At 50.5% G+C, this 17,617-nt stretch overlaps 7 protein-coding genes across 7 annotated transcripts; 2 read left to right on the top strand and 5 right to left on the bottom strand.

Annotated features, from left to right (window-relative positions):
* Positions 1-182: 182 nt before the first annotated feature.
* Positions 183-2,024, bottom strand: CPAR01_12012 (uncharacterized protein; the record flags this gene model as incomplete). Its single annotated transcript, XM_060496270.1, has 1 exon — positions 183-2,024. The coding sequence occupies one exon, from the start codon at positions 2,022-2,024 to the stop codon at positions 183-185; it is 1,842 nt and encodes a 613-aa protein (XP_060345055.1).
* Positions 2,025-2,678: 654 nt separating this feature from the next.
* On the bottom strand, positions 2,679-4,958 carry CPAR01_12011 (glycosyl hydrolase family 26; the record flags this gene model as incomplete). The annotated part of the gene is made up of 5 exons (XM_060496269.1): positions 2,679-3,286; positions 3,360-3,411; positions 3,479-3,670; positions 3,728-4,737; positions 4,799-4,958. The coding sequence occupies 5 exons, from the start codon at positions 4,956-4,958 to the stop codon at positions 2,679-2,681; spliced, it is 2,022 nt and encodes a 673-aa protein (XP_060345054.1).
* Positions 4,959-6,067: 1,109 nt separating this feature from the next.
* CPAR01_12010 (uncharacterized protein) lies at positions 6,068-7,589 on the bottom strand (the record flags this gene model as incomplete). Its single annotated transcript, XM_060496268.1, has 4 exons — positions 6,068-6,437; positions 6,517-6,613; positions 6,670-6,862; positions 6,918-7,589. The coding sequence occupies 4 exons, from the start codon at positions 7,587-7,589 to the stop codon at positions 6,068-6,070; spliced, it is 1,332 nt and encodes a 443-aa protein (XP_060345053.1).
* Positions 7,590-10,140: 2,551 nt separating this feature from the next.
* Positions 10,141-11,364, top strand: CPAR01_12009 (endoglucanase-6B; the record flags this gene model as incomplete). Its single annotated transcript, XM_060496267.1, has 2 exons — positions 10,141-10,837; positions 10,901-11,364. The coding sequence occupies 2 exons, from the start codon at positions 10,141-10,143 to the stop codon at positions 11,362-11,364; spliced, it is 1,161 nt and encodes a 386-aa protein (XP_060345052.1).
* Positions 11,365-11,619: 255 nt separating this feature from the next.
* On the bottom strand, positions 11,620-13,649 carry CPAR01_12008 (uncharacterized protein; the record flags this gene model as incomplete). The annotated part of the gene is made up of 5 exons (XM_060496266.1): positions 11,620-11,840; positions 11,917-12,380; positions 12,432-13,193; positions 13,259-13,451; positions 13,496-13,649. The coding sequence occupies 5 exons, from the start codon at positions 13,647-13,649 to the stop codon at positions 11,620-11,622; spliced, it is 1,794 nt and encodes a 597-aa protein (XP_060345051.1).
* A 200-nt stretch (positions 13,650-13,849) lies between these two features.
* CPAR01_12007 (uncharacterized protein) lies at positions 13,850-15,533 on the bottom strand (the record flags this gene model as incomplete). Its single annotated transcript, XM_060496265.1, has 4 exons — positions 13,850-14,739; positions 14,816-14,896; positions 14,955-15,440; positions 15,509-15,533. The coding sequence occupies 4 exons, from the start codon at positions 15,531-15,533 to the stop codon at positions 13,850-13,852; spliced, it is 1,482 nt and encodes a 493-aa protein (XP_060345050.1).
* A 669-nt stretch (positions 15,534-16,202) lies between these two features.
* Positions 16,203-17,219, top strand: CPAR01_12006 (uncharacterized protein; the record flags this gene model as incomplete). Its single annotated transcript, XM_060496264.1, has 3 exons — positions 16,203-16,639; positions 16,682-16,873; positions 16,928-17,219. The coding sequence occupies 3 exons, from the start codon at positions 16,203-16,205 to the stop codon at positions 17,217-17,219; spliced, it is 921 nt and encodes a 306-aa protein (XP_060345049.1).
* Between the last annotated feature and the right edge of the window lie 398 nt (positions 17,220-17,617).

Below are 17,617 nucleotides of genomic sequence, written 5' to 3'. Positions count from 1 at the left end.
TGCGGGGTTGCATTCTCAGTCACAGCGATGAGACGCGTTTAGTTGATTCTGACTTAGGGATGCGATTTGCTAGGGTTCGAGAGACTGGAATCCAACAATTATGTCTCTATTTGGATTCATCAAAAGCTTCAATTGCTTGCAGCACTGTCCTCCCCAGATCTACCTCTAATCATGGCGGAACATCAGTCCTCTGGACGCCATCGGAAAGGATTATTCTCTTGAAGATGCCACACGTAGCCCTGAGCCGCAAGACTCAAGACGCGGTACTCATCTTCGCCCATCTCCTTGCACTCAGCCCCAGACAGACTTGTCAAAGCCATAATTCTAAGCGGCGCGAGACCCTGCTCTCCCCGCTGCTTTGCGTCGGCTTTGCGCCGCAACATATCCAATGTCTCCTCCCACGTACCTTGAACCATCTCAACAGAGCTCAGACTGAGTTCTATCTCTCTATCGCCAAGAAGCACGCCAAAGTCGTGAGAGTTGAGACGCACATTCGAAAGTGTAAGTCGTTGGAGATTGGGCCATGGTTGCGTTTGGATAAACCAGTTGAAATGCCACGGTTTTTGTGGTCCGATTTCGATTGTGTCTGCATCGTGGCTGAACTCCTCCAAGTCGATCGAGATGCGCTCTAGACTGTCCGTCGTGGTAAGAACACTGAGAAGCTTCCCACAACCTTCAAAGTCAGCCGCATCGTGAAACTTCGACCAGGTGACCTGGGGTCTTCTGGAAGGGCCTTCGCTGAGCAAGTATTTGCTCGTGAATTCGAAGCAACGGAGCTGTTCAGTAACCCAATTGTATTCATCTATTGTCGGCTCATCCCCGACTGTCTCAAATGCAGCCCAGAAGTGCATCGGGGTGACTCGCACAGCAAACCGTGTCAGGAAAACCCCAGTAGCTCCGAGAATGCCTGGAATGAATCCGAACGGCCGTCGAGCGCACATGAGGTCATCTTCGAGTTCAGTAACCGCTGTGGCTGCGTGCTCCCATCGGTGAGGAGTTATCAGGTACTGGTAAAGTTCGTCTTCGTTGACGAGGGCGTCTCCTTCAGGCGGAGTCCACTGCGGTTCAAACGAATCGCTCATCTCCAGTCTCGTCGCGCTCGGCATCCGCTTCATTGCAAATGACACAGTATCGGAGAAGCTGTGCCACCTATCGTCGTGAAGGTGCTTTTGCTCGGCCTCAAGGCGCGCGTATTTATCGTATGCTTTACCAATGAATCCTTCGTGAAATGCATTTGAACGCTCCTCGTCCCAAGGCTCGTCGTCGGTGAGCCGATCCAAAAGATCGAATATCGCCTGAAGATTCTCTTTTGCGCCGTCAGACAGCATGTCCTGACGCGTCATCCCATGCGAGAGTTCCCGACGGAACAAGTTCCGGAGCTCGTGCTTCGCCAAGAGAATGAAATTTTCTTGTGCGTATGCCGCGAGTCCATCGTAGAAGCCTAGGGGAATGCGGATGCAGCGCACGCCTCGTCCGATGGTCGCATGCCGGGAAATTGCATTCAGACGATCGAGGGATTTCCGTGTGACGTGGACCGTAATGGTAGGAACCAAGTAAGGGGATGCTGCTTCGCAGAGACGGCGGCAAGACAGACGAAGGGACTGGAGAGCTTCAATGTCTACTTTTCGCCTCTTGTGTGGCTGCGCCCAGGTGAAATCGTTTTCCTTTGCCGAGACGGCGTCGACGTGAGAACAGATCAGATCTAGGAGCTCGAAGGGCAAGTTGAGAAGCCTGCTGTCCGTCGGGTTGAGAATGCCGTGAACGTGTGCTCGAAGGGCAAATCCTTGTTCGATTAGGTCCGAGTAAGGGCCGAGCTCGTTTGGATTTGCCTTCTTGCGTGCTTTCCAGTCCTCCAGGCTAAGTTCTGGGTTGTGGTTGATGATTTTTTTGAAGGTCGGATCGACCTCTATCAACCGCCGGTAAATTGCAGTGAGCTCTTGGCTTGGGTTATCGCTCGTCTCTTCCATCTCGGTCCCATTGATGGCTCCGGAAACATTCCGCATATCAATCGTGAATGGCGCCATTCCCAGGCATTCTACGTTACCTAAGTTGCCTGCGTTGCCTGCGGATGTATATTCTTTGCCTTTGAAAGAGCGTAACGCGGGATAGACGCACTCAGTACCCCGTGTCAAGGTGTCCGTATTTGGGGTATAGTCTCGACAACTTGGATGTCTATGGAGTTGTGAACAAGGAACGGCAATCTGAGGCTGGGCAAGGCGGGACCACATCGCGTCTTTGACGCGTGACGTCACGTGGAATTACTATTACTGTGCCATTCTATGAGCAAGGTTCTCGCCAAGAAGCGATGTAATGACCTCCAGAAGTCGGAAATCAAAACCGAGACTACCGAAGATGGTCAATTCACAGATGACTACTTGGTTAAAAGAAATCTACTCAAGCGACCTTAGCGAAGAGCAGGCTGCAAGGCAGACATTGAAATCTGCAAGATAAATGGGCGATGAGAGTCGCTTTCCCGTTCACGTTGAGCATAATCGGGAACAAGCTGCAAACTTGCAGGTACAAATTCAAGCCCATCAAGATATACAATTGATATTACACGTAGACAGCCCATCCAATACTTTGTCGCACCCAGTGTTCCTTACCTAAACCGGCGCGGGTTGTATCGGAATTCCCACTCTTGTTCCTCTTTATTATAGAACGCGCCATCGAAGTCTGAATCAGAGTCGGACTCCATCCATATAACCCTTTATGTCTCTCCAGGTTGGCTGTCCATAGACACCACGGTTCCGCCGAAAGTTTATGACTCTGAGCTCTTCGCCAGGGACATACCCGCTGGGGTTCTCGTCAAACTCCAATTCCTTAAACCCTTCGATATCGGAATATTCCATGTCACTCCCTGAGTAGTCCTCTTCATCGTCCCCTTCGTCATCCCCTTCGTCATCCCCTTCGTCATTCCCTTCGTCAAAATCCCCTTTGGTATCGTTAGGCCAGTCCCTGCTCACAGGGTCGCTGCTTGTCGGTGCATTGATGACAGAAGCTGCTGACGTCAAAGGTATAGGATTTTCTCCCAAAGTGCGCTTGTCGTATTGCAGGGCTAAACTCGGGTCTAGAATTTCGGGGCTAGATGGCTGGCCAGGACCCGGTTGAAAGACGCGTAACAGCTCATCGACGCTCATCTTAGTCCCGATCAGGCCATCCGTCGGCTCGTCCAGTGTGTTGACAAAGACAGCAACTCCAGGGTTGGCGCCGTTTCCCCGGACAGACCGAACTGAGTTCTCGCGGAGAAATTCGAAGACAAGACTCAGCAGTCTTTGATTTTTATACACTGATTTGGTAAAAGTATTTACAGAGAAGGTAGTAGAAGAAGGCAAGCTCTTCTCGATATCCCGATCCTCAACCTCTCCATCCCTGAATCTCGTCAAGAGTGAGGACATACTCGCTCTCGTAGATCTTTGAGTTCAAATGTTAGTACCAGAGGCCCAGCACGGCGCAGACAGGGGTTGGCAATGCTACTCACTTTCTTCAAGTCATCGACACTGTTCCATTCGGTGTTGTTGATGAAGCCATCGCTCCAGACGCAGAAGTACAGCCAGTGGGCCTCGTAAGCCTGGAGAAGATCGGGGAAGGGAGCGCTGCCGACCTCGGTAGCCGCGATGAGCTTCTTGTCCTGTCCGAGCGTGATGAGGTCGTTATACTGAGTCGTCATGGGCTGTGGTCATGTTAACAACGGATTCTGTGAAAGGAAAGAAAATGAAAATAAGCTTACGCCGTGGCCTTGAGCGTAGACGTCCGCGCTGAGAACGTCGACGGTATCATCGCCGGGATACCAGTCGGCAGCAACCGAGTTCCAGATCCAGACGAGGTTGTTCAGCTCATGATGGTTGGTGAGACGGTCGTAGACCAGAGCCCAGAGCTTCTTGCACGCCTCGGGGCCCTTAGCTCCCCACCAGAACCACGCTCCCTCGGCCTCGTGAAGTGGGCGCCAAAGAACGGGGACTCCGGCATCCTGGAGCTTCTTGAGCTGGACGGCGATGGCGTCGATGTCGCGGATAATGAGGGTGTAGTTGGCGTTGGTGGTGTCAGCAAGGGCAGTTGAGACATCAAAGTCGGTGGCGCGAGTGTAGAAACCGCTCCACCACTTGTTCTCCTCCGTGTCGTACAGACCAGTAGGCGCGTTCCAGTGCCAGAGCACGGAGACGATACCACCGCGCTCGTGGTGGATGATGGCCTCCTCGACGGCAGTACCAACAGTTCCCCGCTCGACGCGGCTGGGAGAGTAGTCCATCAGGTCGACGCTGACGAGGGCGGGTGACTTGCCGATGGTCTCGTTCACCCAGTTCGCGTAGTTGAGTTCCTGCTGACCGGAGAGGATGTTCTTGCCATAGATGGAGCGAAGGTAGGTGTACAGGGCGTTGGCATCAGCATTGGACTTCGCGTTGACGAGAGCCGTGTTGACATTGTGAGGTCCGCGGGCCTCGGTGGGCGTGAGCGTGATGGAGTCGATGAGGTACCATCCCCAGTGCGTTACAATGTCAAGCGTGTTGTTGCCCTCGTTGAGCAGCACCTGACCGGCGGAGACGTTGGCCCAGGTCTCGGTCGCGGCCAAGAGCACCTCGCTAGCGGCACCGCCATTGAGAATGACATTGGTGCGCTTCTCGCCGTAGATACCAGCGTATCTGATGTTGAGGTCGAATAGCTTCTGTCCTTCGCCCTGGCAGTCCAGGTTGATGGTGACCTTGTCGGTGGCATCCTCGAAGCCAGTTACGTAGCCGGTGCCTGTGAACCACCAAAAGTCAATAAACGATGAGACTAATATTGAATGATAACCGTGCCATACCTGTGAAGCCAGCTTGCTCCGTCGCGACGGTGGTTCCGTTGAGAACCCCATTTTCGGCCTCGTAGACCTTAGCTCCGGTGCTGCCGATGCAGTTCTGCGAATACACGCCAGCGGCAAACGCGAGGACGGCACGGAGAGAAAGCGCCGTGGATCTCGCCATGATTTCACGGAAGATCAACGCGGGGATGTTACAAGAAAAGGAAGAGAATCGAAAAGATTAGCTGAAACAGCATCGTCCCGAGAAACCAGAGGAGTGGCTTCGCCGGTGGGATATCAATGTTTGTTATAAACGAAAGTCGGGCGGCTCTCCCTTCGTCCCGAACTGTCCCCCTCGTTGTGTCAATCTCGCCGTGTGCCGTAGGGGGCTCACCGGGGAAGGGTATGGTGATCATTAAGATTCCAGGGGTGGCGGAGGTTAATTTTGCGTCTCCACAATCCATCCCGTCTCTCTTGATTGAGCATGTTTGCCGGGGCCTCAGAGCATCGAACCGGGATGACGGAAGGGGGCTTGGCCTTCATGTATTTGAAGACGGAGTGTGACGCTCCGTGTGCTGCAAAAAGGGAGACTCACCCGCGACTCGGCACTTGCTTGGCTCAGATGCCAGATGGCGTCAATCCACGCAGAGTGATCTCTATTTCCATCCTCTCGCATTCTCGCCGTCCGAAGAGTCTCTTGGGCACAATTGTTGGGCGGTTCATCCGAACTTGACGGTTCCTTATTCATGATGGGGCCTGTCGATCACGCAGCCGATGGTCCGCCGCCAAGGGTTTTACATTAACATGGTTTGGCCTGGTTCCACGATCCACTTCGGCCTCACTTAGATTCGAAAATTTTGGTGCCCTGAGTCTAGGGTCTCGATAGTATCGTGCCCCATCTACATGATCCCACCGACGAAGCCGCCGCTTCAACAACCAGCAGTTGTTCATAACTGCCCGGCTAGCTCAATCGGTAGAGCGTGAGACTCTTAATCTCAAGGTTGTGGGTTCGACCCGTAAGCCTCATTCCACGATCACCAGCATCAGTACAATAACTAACAATTACCAGCCACGTCGGGCTCAATTCCCGTCAGCGATTGACATCATCTTTTTGCCCTTCGATCAGTGATCCAAGTAGTCAAAGACTCGCGCCCCGGGTACCCTTTTGGTTGCAAACTTTAGAATCTTGAATATCGCTCTGCTGCTATTGAAAATGATTGCTCGTCTCGCCTAGATTATGAGTCTTATTTAAAACATCTCGGGCCCCTTTATGTTCAAAGCCAGTCCCCGAGTTCAAACCTTCGTACGCTTTCGCACCTCAACCTCGGCCCCGAAATTCGGTTGCACGATCATTTTGTTGATTTGGTTCGGTGGTCTCTCCGTCGTCTTACCGGCACTTCCCTTCAGATGGATGTCATAGTTCATCAACAACTCAATGAATATGCACTTGATCACATAGACAGCGAAGAAGCGTCCCGGACATGCGTGCGGGCCATGCCCAAAGTTGAACGCATCTGGTCCAGTTGTCGCAGCTTGGTGCTTCATCTCACGACCTGGTTGATCTCGTAGGCGTGCGAAACGGAAACCGTCGAATTCGCTTGGTGGTGCATTGCCAGTCTCGGCATTATACTCTGGGCTGAAGGTCTTTGTTGTGGTAGAATTACTAGGATTTGTGAGCCTCGCTCTGATTTTGAGTTTCACCTGGGCTCTGGCATCAAAGCCTCATGGCGTGTGCGACTTACTATACAGCCCACAATGGGAAGGAGATGGCTGTTCCAGCTGGCAACTTCATGCCATTGGAAAAGGTCTGATCTTTGCGAAGCCTTCTGGATGTGCCGGCTTTTCCCTTAGGTGAGTTTTGGACTCGAGTTGATACTAGAATAGGAGTAACTTACCAAAGCTCAATGGACTTGTGCGCTGACTTTCCTTGATGAAGCTATCGAGCTTCTTCAACTTGCCCATAGAAGACTTCGAAAGGAACACTTGCCCATTTTCGTCTTTCTCTACACCATCTTCTTTGATGGCTTCTTCAATCTCCTCACGCAGAGGCTCGATGTACTCGGGGCGGCCAAGCAAGTCGTGAAGAGCCTGAAAAACGTTAGCTCGAACTTTGGACCATTCAGCATGTAATCTAGGTTCATACCAACGTGGTTGTGCCGGAAGTTGTGTGAATGGCAGCAAACGAAAGCAACATCTGGTTAGTCCCCATTGTCTCTGGAGTCTTCTCCTCGGCAGTCAGATACTTCATCATCCACGATACGAAAGCCCCAGGAGCACCTGGTTTCGCCGGCTTTTCGCCAGGCAAGCTCTCACTTCGGAGAACTTCCTTGACCAAAGGTCGCATCTGCTCGTTTGCTTTTTGAAGCGCTCGGCGCGTATGGCGCACCTCAGGAAGAAACGGGAGGACAAAAGGCCTGATCCACGGGTTCCATCGGAGGGCAGCCATACGACTTTTGCCCACATCTGTAGCGAAGGTAATCGAAGCCCTAATCCAGTCCTCCTCGCGACTCAAGGGCATGCCAACGAAGACCCGGCCAGTCATCAACCCGATCATGCGGAGAACTAGATGGTAGCTATTGAGAGTCTTCCACTCTGCCGAATTTCCAATTAGCTGACTCAAGCCGAATTTAGCTTCCTCCTGAATTGGCCGGAGAACACCAGACATATTCCTTGTCAAGTCGATTCGTACGGCCTCGATTACTTCCCATCGACTCTCGCCGACGTGAGTGTAGCGGCCGAGGAAGATGTCGTAAATCTCAGCAGCGAAGGACATCTCAGAGTCTGGTGCTTGGATAACCTCTTGGTATAGGTTCATTGGCAGCATGACCCTTGGGGGATCGCTTGGAACCACGAACGCCGTGTCTGGATACTGTCATTCGGGTCTCGGTTAGTTGACGATTCAGTAGGAAGTACAGGAAGCCCGGCAAAATCACCTTTTGATAGCCATCGATAATAGCGGAAGACAGGCTCCGTTCATTAGGAGATCCAACGAGTGGAAGCCCGTAATTCGGCTTTATCTTCTTACGCAGTCGATCCACTGCGATGATTACAGCCGCGAGAGCGACTGGCGCCCACAGTAGCCACAACATATTATCGATGCTTCAAAGAGAACACACTGATGACGGAGATCGACGAGATCGATAAACGTCTCAAGTTTGTCTTGCGGGGCAGTCGGATCTTTGTACGCTGTACGACCCCAGCTGAACCCTGAACGTCGCAATCTGTCACACAGTTCGAACGGACTACGGATTCCACGAACGCCTTCTCCGCGTTCCCCACGTGTCTCTGGGGCCCTTCAGTCCTCTCGTTTTCGCAAACCTTAGCGGTGACGTGCAATCAGGGAGTAAAAATTCGCCGACGGAGGCGGAGGAAAGCTTACTGAGGGACCCTGCTACGCTGCCGCCTAGGATCCTTCGCGTACGAAATGCTGACCGTATTCGGTAGATCGTATCAGCGCTAGAACCACTAGGGTGTCGCGAGGGCGTTAGCAACCTCTTTCTCGCGTATAAGGAAAAAGGAACCATAGTGGCAGTGGAACCAGTTCACTGTCAAATCATGTCTTAGATGAAGATAAGCCGCTGAAATACGCGTCTTATGTTTCATGGGATTTCCGCGTTAAGCTAGCGGTCAGATGGTTGGCTACTGGGCTGCACATAACTCGTCGATTTGGCTGGTAGGATGCCCGCTAATATGCTGACACCTGCAAGGATCGTCTTCTAGCTCGTGTGACACTTAATCGGGAGAGAACGAATTGGTCGGCGCCGTTGGGAGGATTGAACGGATCATGGAACGCTTGCTGGCAAAACCTTGACGTCAATTATCCCTCCGGAGCCATTGACATAAAACGACAATGGAGGCATTGAAACTATCGTGAGATACAGCTGGGATGACGACCCCCTGGTGATTGACATTCCTTCTACTCCTGATGTTTGATTAAGTGGGATGTCGTACACGTCGTTTCAAGTAGGTACTAGGACTCTATGGATTGTCAGATACTCTACTGTAGGTAAGTACTCTTAGAAGTAAGATACTTATTGTCCCAACATAGGTAAGCGATTTGCAGTGATCCTGGTATACTAATCATCTTTTCATAGAACAAGAAGGGTGTGTATGATCAAGACTGTCGCTTACGGAGAGAAATCTCACCAGTAATGGGTCGTCTCACGGGTGATGACTACTTGTAGGCGAAGAAGGCATAACATGTCAAAGGCATAACATGTTGAGCTCTTATGCCTTCGCTCGCATAATTTCATGCCGCAACTGAAGCACCCGAATGAAACACAGATTGACGATTATGAGAAGCAAAAAAGGGCGTATAAGGCTCGGTGTTGTTATGCTCTAGTTTCAAAGATTCTTGTTCGGTCTAGAGATCCTGGTTTTGCAAGATGGAGAGAGCCATTAGCAATAGAAACATCTGACAGAGTCCAAGATTCTATACATATAATCGACTAAAATCTGTTCAAATGGTCCCACGAATATGAGTGTTAGCCACTGGCAGAATATTTGCTAGATGGTGTGAGTGAGCCCTTCCATCAACGTTGGAGACCCTGGCGCACTGAGGTAGGTAAGATGCCATCTGATAAGCTGACTAAGACAATTACAAACGAACAGCAGTAACACAATCAGAAGAGCTTCGTGTATCTTAATAGGTAGACTACGGTATGTAACTGTCCTTAGGCCTTGTGGGTTGACGGTTCACCAGCCCGATATCCCGAATCAAGGAATGTCAAAAATCACGTGCATAACTCTCCATAGCCAGTGAGTATGCTTTTGAAACAATCAATTTTAGTGCTGTTGAGTTACAGGCTCACAATAGAAAGTCCAAAAGGCCAGTTGTCCAGAGGTGAGTGACCAGGTAGGTGGCTCCGAATTGGGAGTTCGGAAGAGAAGCCGTCGGTTCCAATCAAGGATCTTGGCCTAGCTCGGCAATTCGAGCATCTTGTTATTTTCCGACAAATCAGATCTTAGCCACCTGCCAGGGACGGCAGCCGGAACCCAACGATTGTTCGGCCTGCAATCTATTTCTCACATTTCACCATCGCATAATGCATCGAGTCTGGCGCTTTGCCCTGAATTGTGCGTCGATCCTCTCTCAATTAGGCTTCTCGGACGGAGAACTGTGTTGACGGCCCTTTGGTAAATCATAACCGTCGCATTGTAGCGAGGCGCCTTTGGTTCCGTTCTTGACCTGGCGACATTCACTCCGGTATGGGAGAGACACTGCCGTAGCAAACGTGATCACTGGACCAGCTCTCGAGGTATAAGAAGCAGCAAGTTTGCTACACGGAGAAGATATTGCGAATGAGTTGACATCCACGCAAGCAAACCCGCCGGTCGAGTAGCTGCTCATTCAGACAATCGTCAAAATGCATTTCGCTTCACTTCTAACTCTTCTTTCTACCCTAGGAGCAGTATCGGCATCACCTCGCTTTGGTACGAGAGGACATCACTTCCGCCGTGCAGGCACCGGCAACGACACAACAAACCCCTTCGACGGGAAGAAGCTTTACGCCAACCCAGACTGGGCCGATAAGCTTGAACAGACTCATGATGCCTTCGTCGCCAAGGGTGACACTGTAAACGCAGGCAAGGTCCGAACCATCCAAGATATCGGTACATTTGTCTGGATTGCGGACGTTGCTGGTCTAGCAAATATCGACACGGCTATTGAACGAGCCCGTGCCGTTCAGTCTAAGACGGGCGAGCAGCAAATTGTCGGTCTGGTACTCTACGACCTCCCTGACAGAGATTGCAGTGCAGGAGAGAGTGCTGGCGAATTCAGCAGCGAGAACAACGGGCTTGAGTTGTACAAGGAGACCTTTGTCAAGCCATACGCAGAGAAGCTAGCTGCTGCCAGTGACTTGACCTTTGCCGTTGTTCTCGAGCCGGATTCCTTGGCGAACCTTGTAACGAACTTGGGAATCGAGTTCTGTGCCAAGGCGCAACCGGTGTACGAGGATGGTATTGCGTATGCTATTTCAAGCTTGCAGTATGATAACGTCAACCTCTACATTGATGCTGCTCATGGTGGATGGCTAGGCTGGAACGACAACCTAGAGCCTTGTAAGTCTCGTGATTGACAAAAACTCACTTTCCGACGACATGAGTTACTGACAAAGATCAAAGCCGCGAAGCTCTTCGCCAAGGTCGTCCAGAAGGCCGGCAATAACACCAAGATCCGCGGTTTCTCGACCAACGTCTCAAACTACAACCCCTTCCACGCCAACCCCCGCGCCAACTACACAGAATGGAGCAACTCGTATGACGAGAACAACTACGCGCTATCCCTTTCTCCCTACCTGGAGGCTGAAGATCTGCCATCCCGGTTTATCATCGATCAAGGCCGTGTCTCCAACAGCAGAGCCGAGTGGGGTGAATGGTGCAATGTCCATCCAGCCGGGTTCGGTATGCAGCCCGGCACGCCGGTGAACAACACCCATATTGACTCCATCGTGTGGGTGAAGCCAGGTGGCGAGAGCGACGGACGCTGTGGTCTTGAGGGTGCACCTAGGGCTGGTGCTTGGTTCGATGAGTATGTACAGATGCTGGTCGAGAATGCTGACCCTTCTATTCTTCCGAGTGACGCTTAAGGAACAGTGTCCGTCTCATTTCCGATGACAACTTCGCAGTTGTGAACCGTCACCGTGGGATTCCCTTCATGTTCATAGTTCATCATTAGAAGTATATAAGGCACATATTAAACCAGAAATCATGGCTCACTAAAGAGCAAATTTGCGAACATACACCCACAGTCGAAGTTAAGATTGGATTTTGGGGACTATTGAGGTCACTTATCACACATGACTTCACGTACCAACTCGTAAGAAGGCTTGGAGTTGGAGAAGTCACCATAGTTTCTTCCACCGTACCTTGACATCGCGATCCGGAGGTACAGCAGCTGTACCAAAGTACCGCTCATCATCCACAGGGGGTCGATCAGACTTGGACCCGTCCAAATTTGTCCACTCAACAAACTCCATGTCGAACTTTGTGACAAGGATGGCGATTGTGAGAAGAATCTCTTGTTTGGCAAAGAACCGCCCCGGACACATGGATGGTCCACCACCTATGCATGATGTTAGTTTACTCTGTCATTGTGGTGACATGCCCCTCGTCATTGAAACTCAGGAAAGTCCACTTACCAAACGGGATGAACTCATTGGTCTTTCCCGCCAATACAAACTGCTTTTCGGTGGTCAGTCGATCAGTACCTTCTTCTACTTTCTTCACATGCTTTAGATGTCTCTCTGCCCAAAACTCAGAAGCAGAATGTCCTTCCTGGCTCCATATCTGCTCGTCCAAGTGCACAAAATGCGTCGGGGCCTGAATTATTGAGCCTTTCTCCAAGCGGAAGCCGTGGAGCGTGGTCGTCTCGACGACTTCTCTGGAGAGCGCAATGGAGACATGAAGACGCATGCACTCCGTATAAATAGACTGCATCAGCGGCATTGAGATGAGCTTGGATACATTGAAGGACCGCTTCCCGGTAACGGGATCCACATTAAGGGTCTCAAGGGCCTCGCTGCGAACTGCTTGGAACAGCTTCTGATCTCGCAAGAGCTCAATCATCGCCCATGTGGTGATTGGTATTGTGTTCGCGTTTATTCTGACAGATTAGCATCAGTGCACCTTGTCAACACGAAGCTGTCAGACGTACCCAAAGATCGCAATCATGTAGAAACCGGCTTGAGTCTCCGGAGCCATATCTGTGTCGTGAAGCCATTTGGTCATCTTGCGAACGTAGCTTGATCCGAACGTGGGCTCCCAGATGGAATCCACCACAGAACCGTCCCAATCAAATTTTGCAAAGGCCTTTCTCAGATACTCCTGCGTCATGCCGTTCAACTTATCGCGTTCATTTACCGGACCGCTGTTGATCCACTTTGGTAGCCCATACACAACCTGAAAAGCGATGCTATCGAAACGCCAGAACTGCTCGACGTAGTCCGGAAACATCTCTAATAACTCGGTGCCGCAGAATGACCTGATGGCGCTCGCACACATCTCCCTCTTCAAGAATTCTAAAAGACGAACAGTCGCCCACTGGCCCACAGGTTGCTTTTCCAAAGCCTCGTTAAAGAAGTTTGTGTAAGTCTCTGCTAAATGAGCGGTGGGCTCTGCGCGTGATAGATGTTCAACGGTAATGTGATGCAAAGTGTACCAATATCGCTCCTCTTGCGGTGTGTTTTCGTAGCCGGGTGCAGGTACTCTTTGCCGCCCCGAGAGATCGTTTGCGAACTTGTCGACATCTTTTTGGGCGGACCCTTGCAGGTTTCTCATGACCAGTAGGATGAACTTGTTCGAGCTGATGCTGGTAGACGATCGAAACATGGCTTGCACGCTTTCCCCCCCCTGTACAAAGTATACGCGCATTGGTCCTAGGTAGAACTTGACGATGTTGCTGTGATTCATGGAACGGCTTACAAGTAACAAGTCAGCGACGCCTCAATATACAGAGCGACCTGCCATTTCATCTTGACGAACCTTGCACGCTCCATAAGTCTTCTGACATTCGTCATGTATTGATAGGTATTGCTGATGAAAGGCACGACGTCGGGAAGTGACGGTGGCTCATCTTGACTTGGCGGGCGGAGGCAAACCAGCAGTATTACGGGTATCAACAGTGCGATGGCAGCCGTTATAGGATGATGAGATATCCACTCAAATATACTGAATACTTTTGAAGGCATTACGAGCATGAAGAGCGTTGGTTTGACTAACGAGCAGGTGTTGAGGTCGTACGTTGTGGAACGCAAACATCACGCCTCTTCTTCACGCCACCGACAGGTGCGGGGTCTATGACCATGAGATGAATGAACCTGAGGGATTCAGCCACCAACAAAGCACCCCAGCGCTTACGTGTAGTGTACCGCATCACATGATTAAGCTCGATTTTGTAATTGCGCTAATTAAACAGTAGGGAGATAACAATGCGAATCCCACTATAGGCATGCAGTTCGCCGGTGGGATCTCGTCTTCAGGCGTCAAGTATTGGTGAAAATCATTCTGACATGAAACCTAAAATTCGCGACGGTGTCTTTCCAATTTGGGCAGATCCCTCAAATTTGACTCCGCTCACTGAGTATCTCCATCGTTGTTCAATTGCAGACTTCCCATTGAGGCCATGACATCAGATATGTCAGAAGCCTCGCTCCATTTCCCATGCAGAGTCATGCTGACGGATGACGTGATGGAATCGTGGTTCCTGAATGTCGGCCTCACCTTTTTCTCCACGAGATTGAAGGCATCTTTGCGAATCCTCAAAAGCAACCTATCGACCATAACTTGTCGCTTCTCTTCGCCTCCGTGACCTTCGGATTGGAGTACATCAGGAACGCGCCAGCTGATATAAAGGTTCTTGTGACTGCTTCGATGCCCGACGCCAGACCGGTGCTCCTCGAAGTAGTACTCGCAGAGCCGGCAGGTTGGCTTGCTGCTGCCGATGTACATCCAATTATTGAAGAACCTGTCAGGGGAAATGCCTCCCGCTGTTTTCTCGACGTGATCAAGCAGCAAAATCTCCGAGTGGACAATTGGATGAAAGTTGTCTTTTTGGTATTCTGTTTGAATTCTTTGGTCCAAGTGCATGATTTGCAGGTCTTGGACGAATTGCCTGAATCTTTCGATGATGTCTTCTTTGCGGGTCATGCGACCGACAATGCCTTCGGCGGTCATACTTTTGTTCCGTCTTGGTCGCGAGAGCGGGTGACTCGATGGGTGAACCAAGATCATGAAGTTTCGAAATATCTCAGGCCAGTTGTCTTTCGCAAGAAGGAAGAACTCGATATCCTTACAATATGCCAGAAGACGGTTAACCATATGCCGTAGTTCAGGCCAACAAGAAGAGGAGCTGCTTGTGACTCCATCCAAACGAACCCCTGTCGCTCGTTGGTCGATGTATCCCCATATCTCAGAGGCTTTCAATCTTATTAGGTTGTGAAGAAGGGCATTACATTTGTCAAGATCTGCGACATTATCTAATCAGGTCAAAAATTCCTGGAAACATGCAGTTTCATTGATACATAACAGCGTAGAACTCACAATGAGATTGAGTGGCCATCCTGTCATCGTGAAACTCAAGCAGTCCGAGAGTCCTTGTCAGGGATTCAATGACTGGTTCCTCTATCAACGTACGATAAGTCATTTATACTGTCGTCGAACGTTCTACAGCTTGGCCTACCATTTCGAGCATTCTTGATGCAACGCTGTATCTCAATCTCAAGTCTGACGATATAGGAGTTGATTCTGGGTCTGTTGAACCAGATTACTGCGTTCAGCAGGTCCTTACGCAGCTCCGAGGTCCTTCCTGACGTTGATGCTCTGTCAACCCGCTCAAGTAAATGTTGAAGGTATGCCCTGACATTCTCGAGATCATCTGCACATCGCTGATTTGATGCAAGATGATACTCAACATTTGTTCCCTCGGAGCCGCGAAGCAGCATGATTGAGGTGACGGTACTGCCCCCGTTACCCGGGGTACTGTCGCAAACATGAGCTAGCTTGTATACAAAGGCCTGGAAGATTTTTTTCACATCTCCGCGATAGTTGAGATCATCTGGGTCGACGAATTCGGCCAGGCTTGTCATCTCATCGTTCATTGCCTTCAAAAGAACCAGGGGCTCATAAAACTTGTTGATGACTCGAGACTTCATCGAGATAAGCCCAGCTGTAGCAGTAGTCAGCGGCGATGAAATAGACAGCTGTATGTAGCTCCAGGAGGCTCATGATACGAACGTGGTGAAGTCGCAACTGGAACCATGTTGATGTGGTGAATTTGAGAAATGGATCTTGAATAGCGACTGCTGCATAGGTAGATCAAAGGCGCCGACGTCCTTCAGCATTGCTCTGTTGCTCCCACCATATTCGCAAGATATTTATACAGCTTCGTAAACGTCTGCGCAATGTCACGGGATAAGAAAATGATCGTGACGACATATACGTAGTAATTCCACCAAACTTATGGAAGTAGTCATCCTTGGCCGCTTTACTTTGTGTAACAGCTGCAGGAGGCCAGCCCACCATCCCGTGAGGTATTAGCTCGTCCCAACGGATTCAAGGTTAGGCTCTCTATCAAGACCAGGAACAGGGCTATGCACTTCTGCGTCTCATTGGAGAGCTTCTCCGCGAAGCCCGAAGTAAGGCCAACACAGATAAGGTCTGAAGCAGCGATAGGCCTGAACAGCTCGAGATCAGTGAACTTCGATTTGGTTGGGAAACCGGATTTCAGACTACCGAAACGACTATACCCGCCCGCATTTCCCACTTTTCTTTTTTGGGAACACATGATATGAAGGTATATATATGTCGTCAGTTCGGACTGTCGCCTGCTGACTTTTTCCATTTTCATTACGTTTTCTTCGTCCGGATCGCAATCGGACCAGGCGACTCCTCCACTCGATGAGAAAGAGATCCTTGAAAGCCTCATACCATGAGCTTCCAGGCATCTTCCGAGCAGTTTGAGGAGTTGGAGAGCCCTAGCACTATACTCACAGAGCTTTTAGGCAATGAAGATTTGTCCACGTGGGATCCAATAGGCTGGCCTCCGGTCGATCTGCTGATTGAGACAGATCACAGCTCAGCCCTTGTTGATACAGCCCTTCAAGACATCAACCCCAATTTGCTCGATTGTGTTGAGACCAATCACTTGTTTCAACCTACGCACTGCCTAGAATACGATGAGTATGAAGCCAATTTCAACCATGCTGGGGATAGGGTCCAGAGATCGGCGATAGAGACCGAGTCATCCTGTAGCACTCAACAACAATTCATGGTAGAGGTTTCTGCTTCCAATGAAGACCCATCCGACAACCCCAACGTCGATGCGAATATATGGGCAGCTCCCCATGGGCCTACTCCGATGGCTTAGTTGTCGGAGTTTACACATGTTCCTGGCCTTCGCTCGCCAAGTCATGAGCCGGCTGAATTCTGTCAAGGTACCCTTCAGGAGCAACCAAGCCTGTTGTTCGTTGTTGATGGTATTGAACTCCTCCTGCTGTATTTGGACAGGACTGAACTGACTGTTCTGGAGCATCGCAACCAGGACGTGTCTTCTGTCTCGAGCATCAAAAGTGGTATGAGGCGGGTGAAAAGTTTCGGTAAGTCTGACCCTTTCCATGCCTTGCCAAACCCACAAAACATCTGAACTTCCAACAGACGACACGGAAAACGACACCAACGACGATTCAAATGCGGCGACGAAAAGTGCCCCATGACATTTGCAACATCCAAGGAGCGGAACGAGCACTCTTTTCGCTATCACAAAACGTGGTCCAAAGAGAACAACGTACCTGATCCAAGGCGACGTTGCCAGGTATGCCGAACAAAATTGTCAAAGGCGTCCTTCATCAAGAGACATTTGAAACGATCTCCTGGCTGCAATGCAGTCCTCGGAGGATTGCCCACCAAGGATCAGACTCTCATGCTGTCTGACTCCGAGAAGGATTGATGAGTATTGGTATGGACAGTTTCCCTAATGGGGCTGGGAGCTTCGACAAGCTGAAAAACGTATACCCATATAGGGGCTTGTGTCATTTGCTCTGGAGACCACCTTGGGTCCTGAACAGGTCTGAAATTACTCAGTTCGGTTGGTCCGAGTTCCGTGCCGGATCCGAAAGCTCGGTCTCGCTAAGGTACGGACTTGAAGGTTTGCATAAGGCAGAAGGGCCAGCAGCTCATCGTTCGCTGGGAATCAGGCAAAACAGGACAATGTTAAATAGAGTTAAATAGAGGAATTACAAGCTCGATTCTTTCAAATAATATGGGAGATTCTGAGTCTTGAATCTCCAACTTGCGCGGTTGTCTACCTGTCGAGTCAACTAAAGTACTAGTAGGGAATGGCGCTTT

The sequence above is a fragment of the Colletotrichum paranaense genome, assembly GCF_030867605.1.
Source record: "Colletotrichum paranaense strain IMI 384185 chromosome Unknown Scaffold_10.1, whole genome shotgun sequence".
Lineage (NCBI taxonomy): Eukaryota > Fungi > Ascomycota > Sordariomycetes > Glomerellales > Glomerellaceae > Colletotrichum > Colletotrichum paranaense.
Note: the sequence above shows the minus strand (reverse complement) of the source record. Positions and strands in the feature narration are given on the sequence as shown.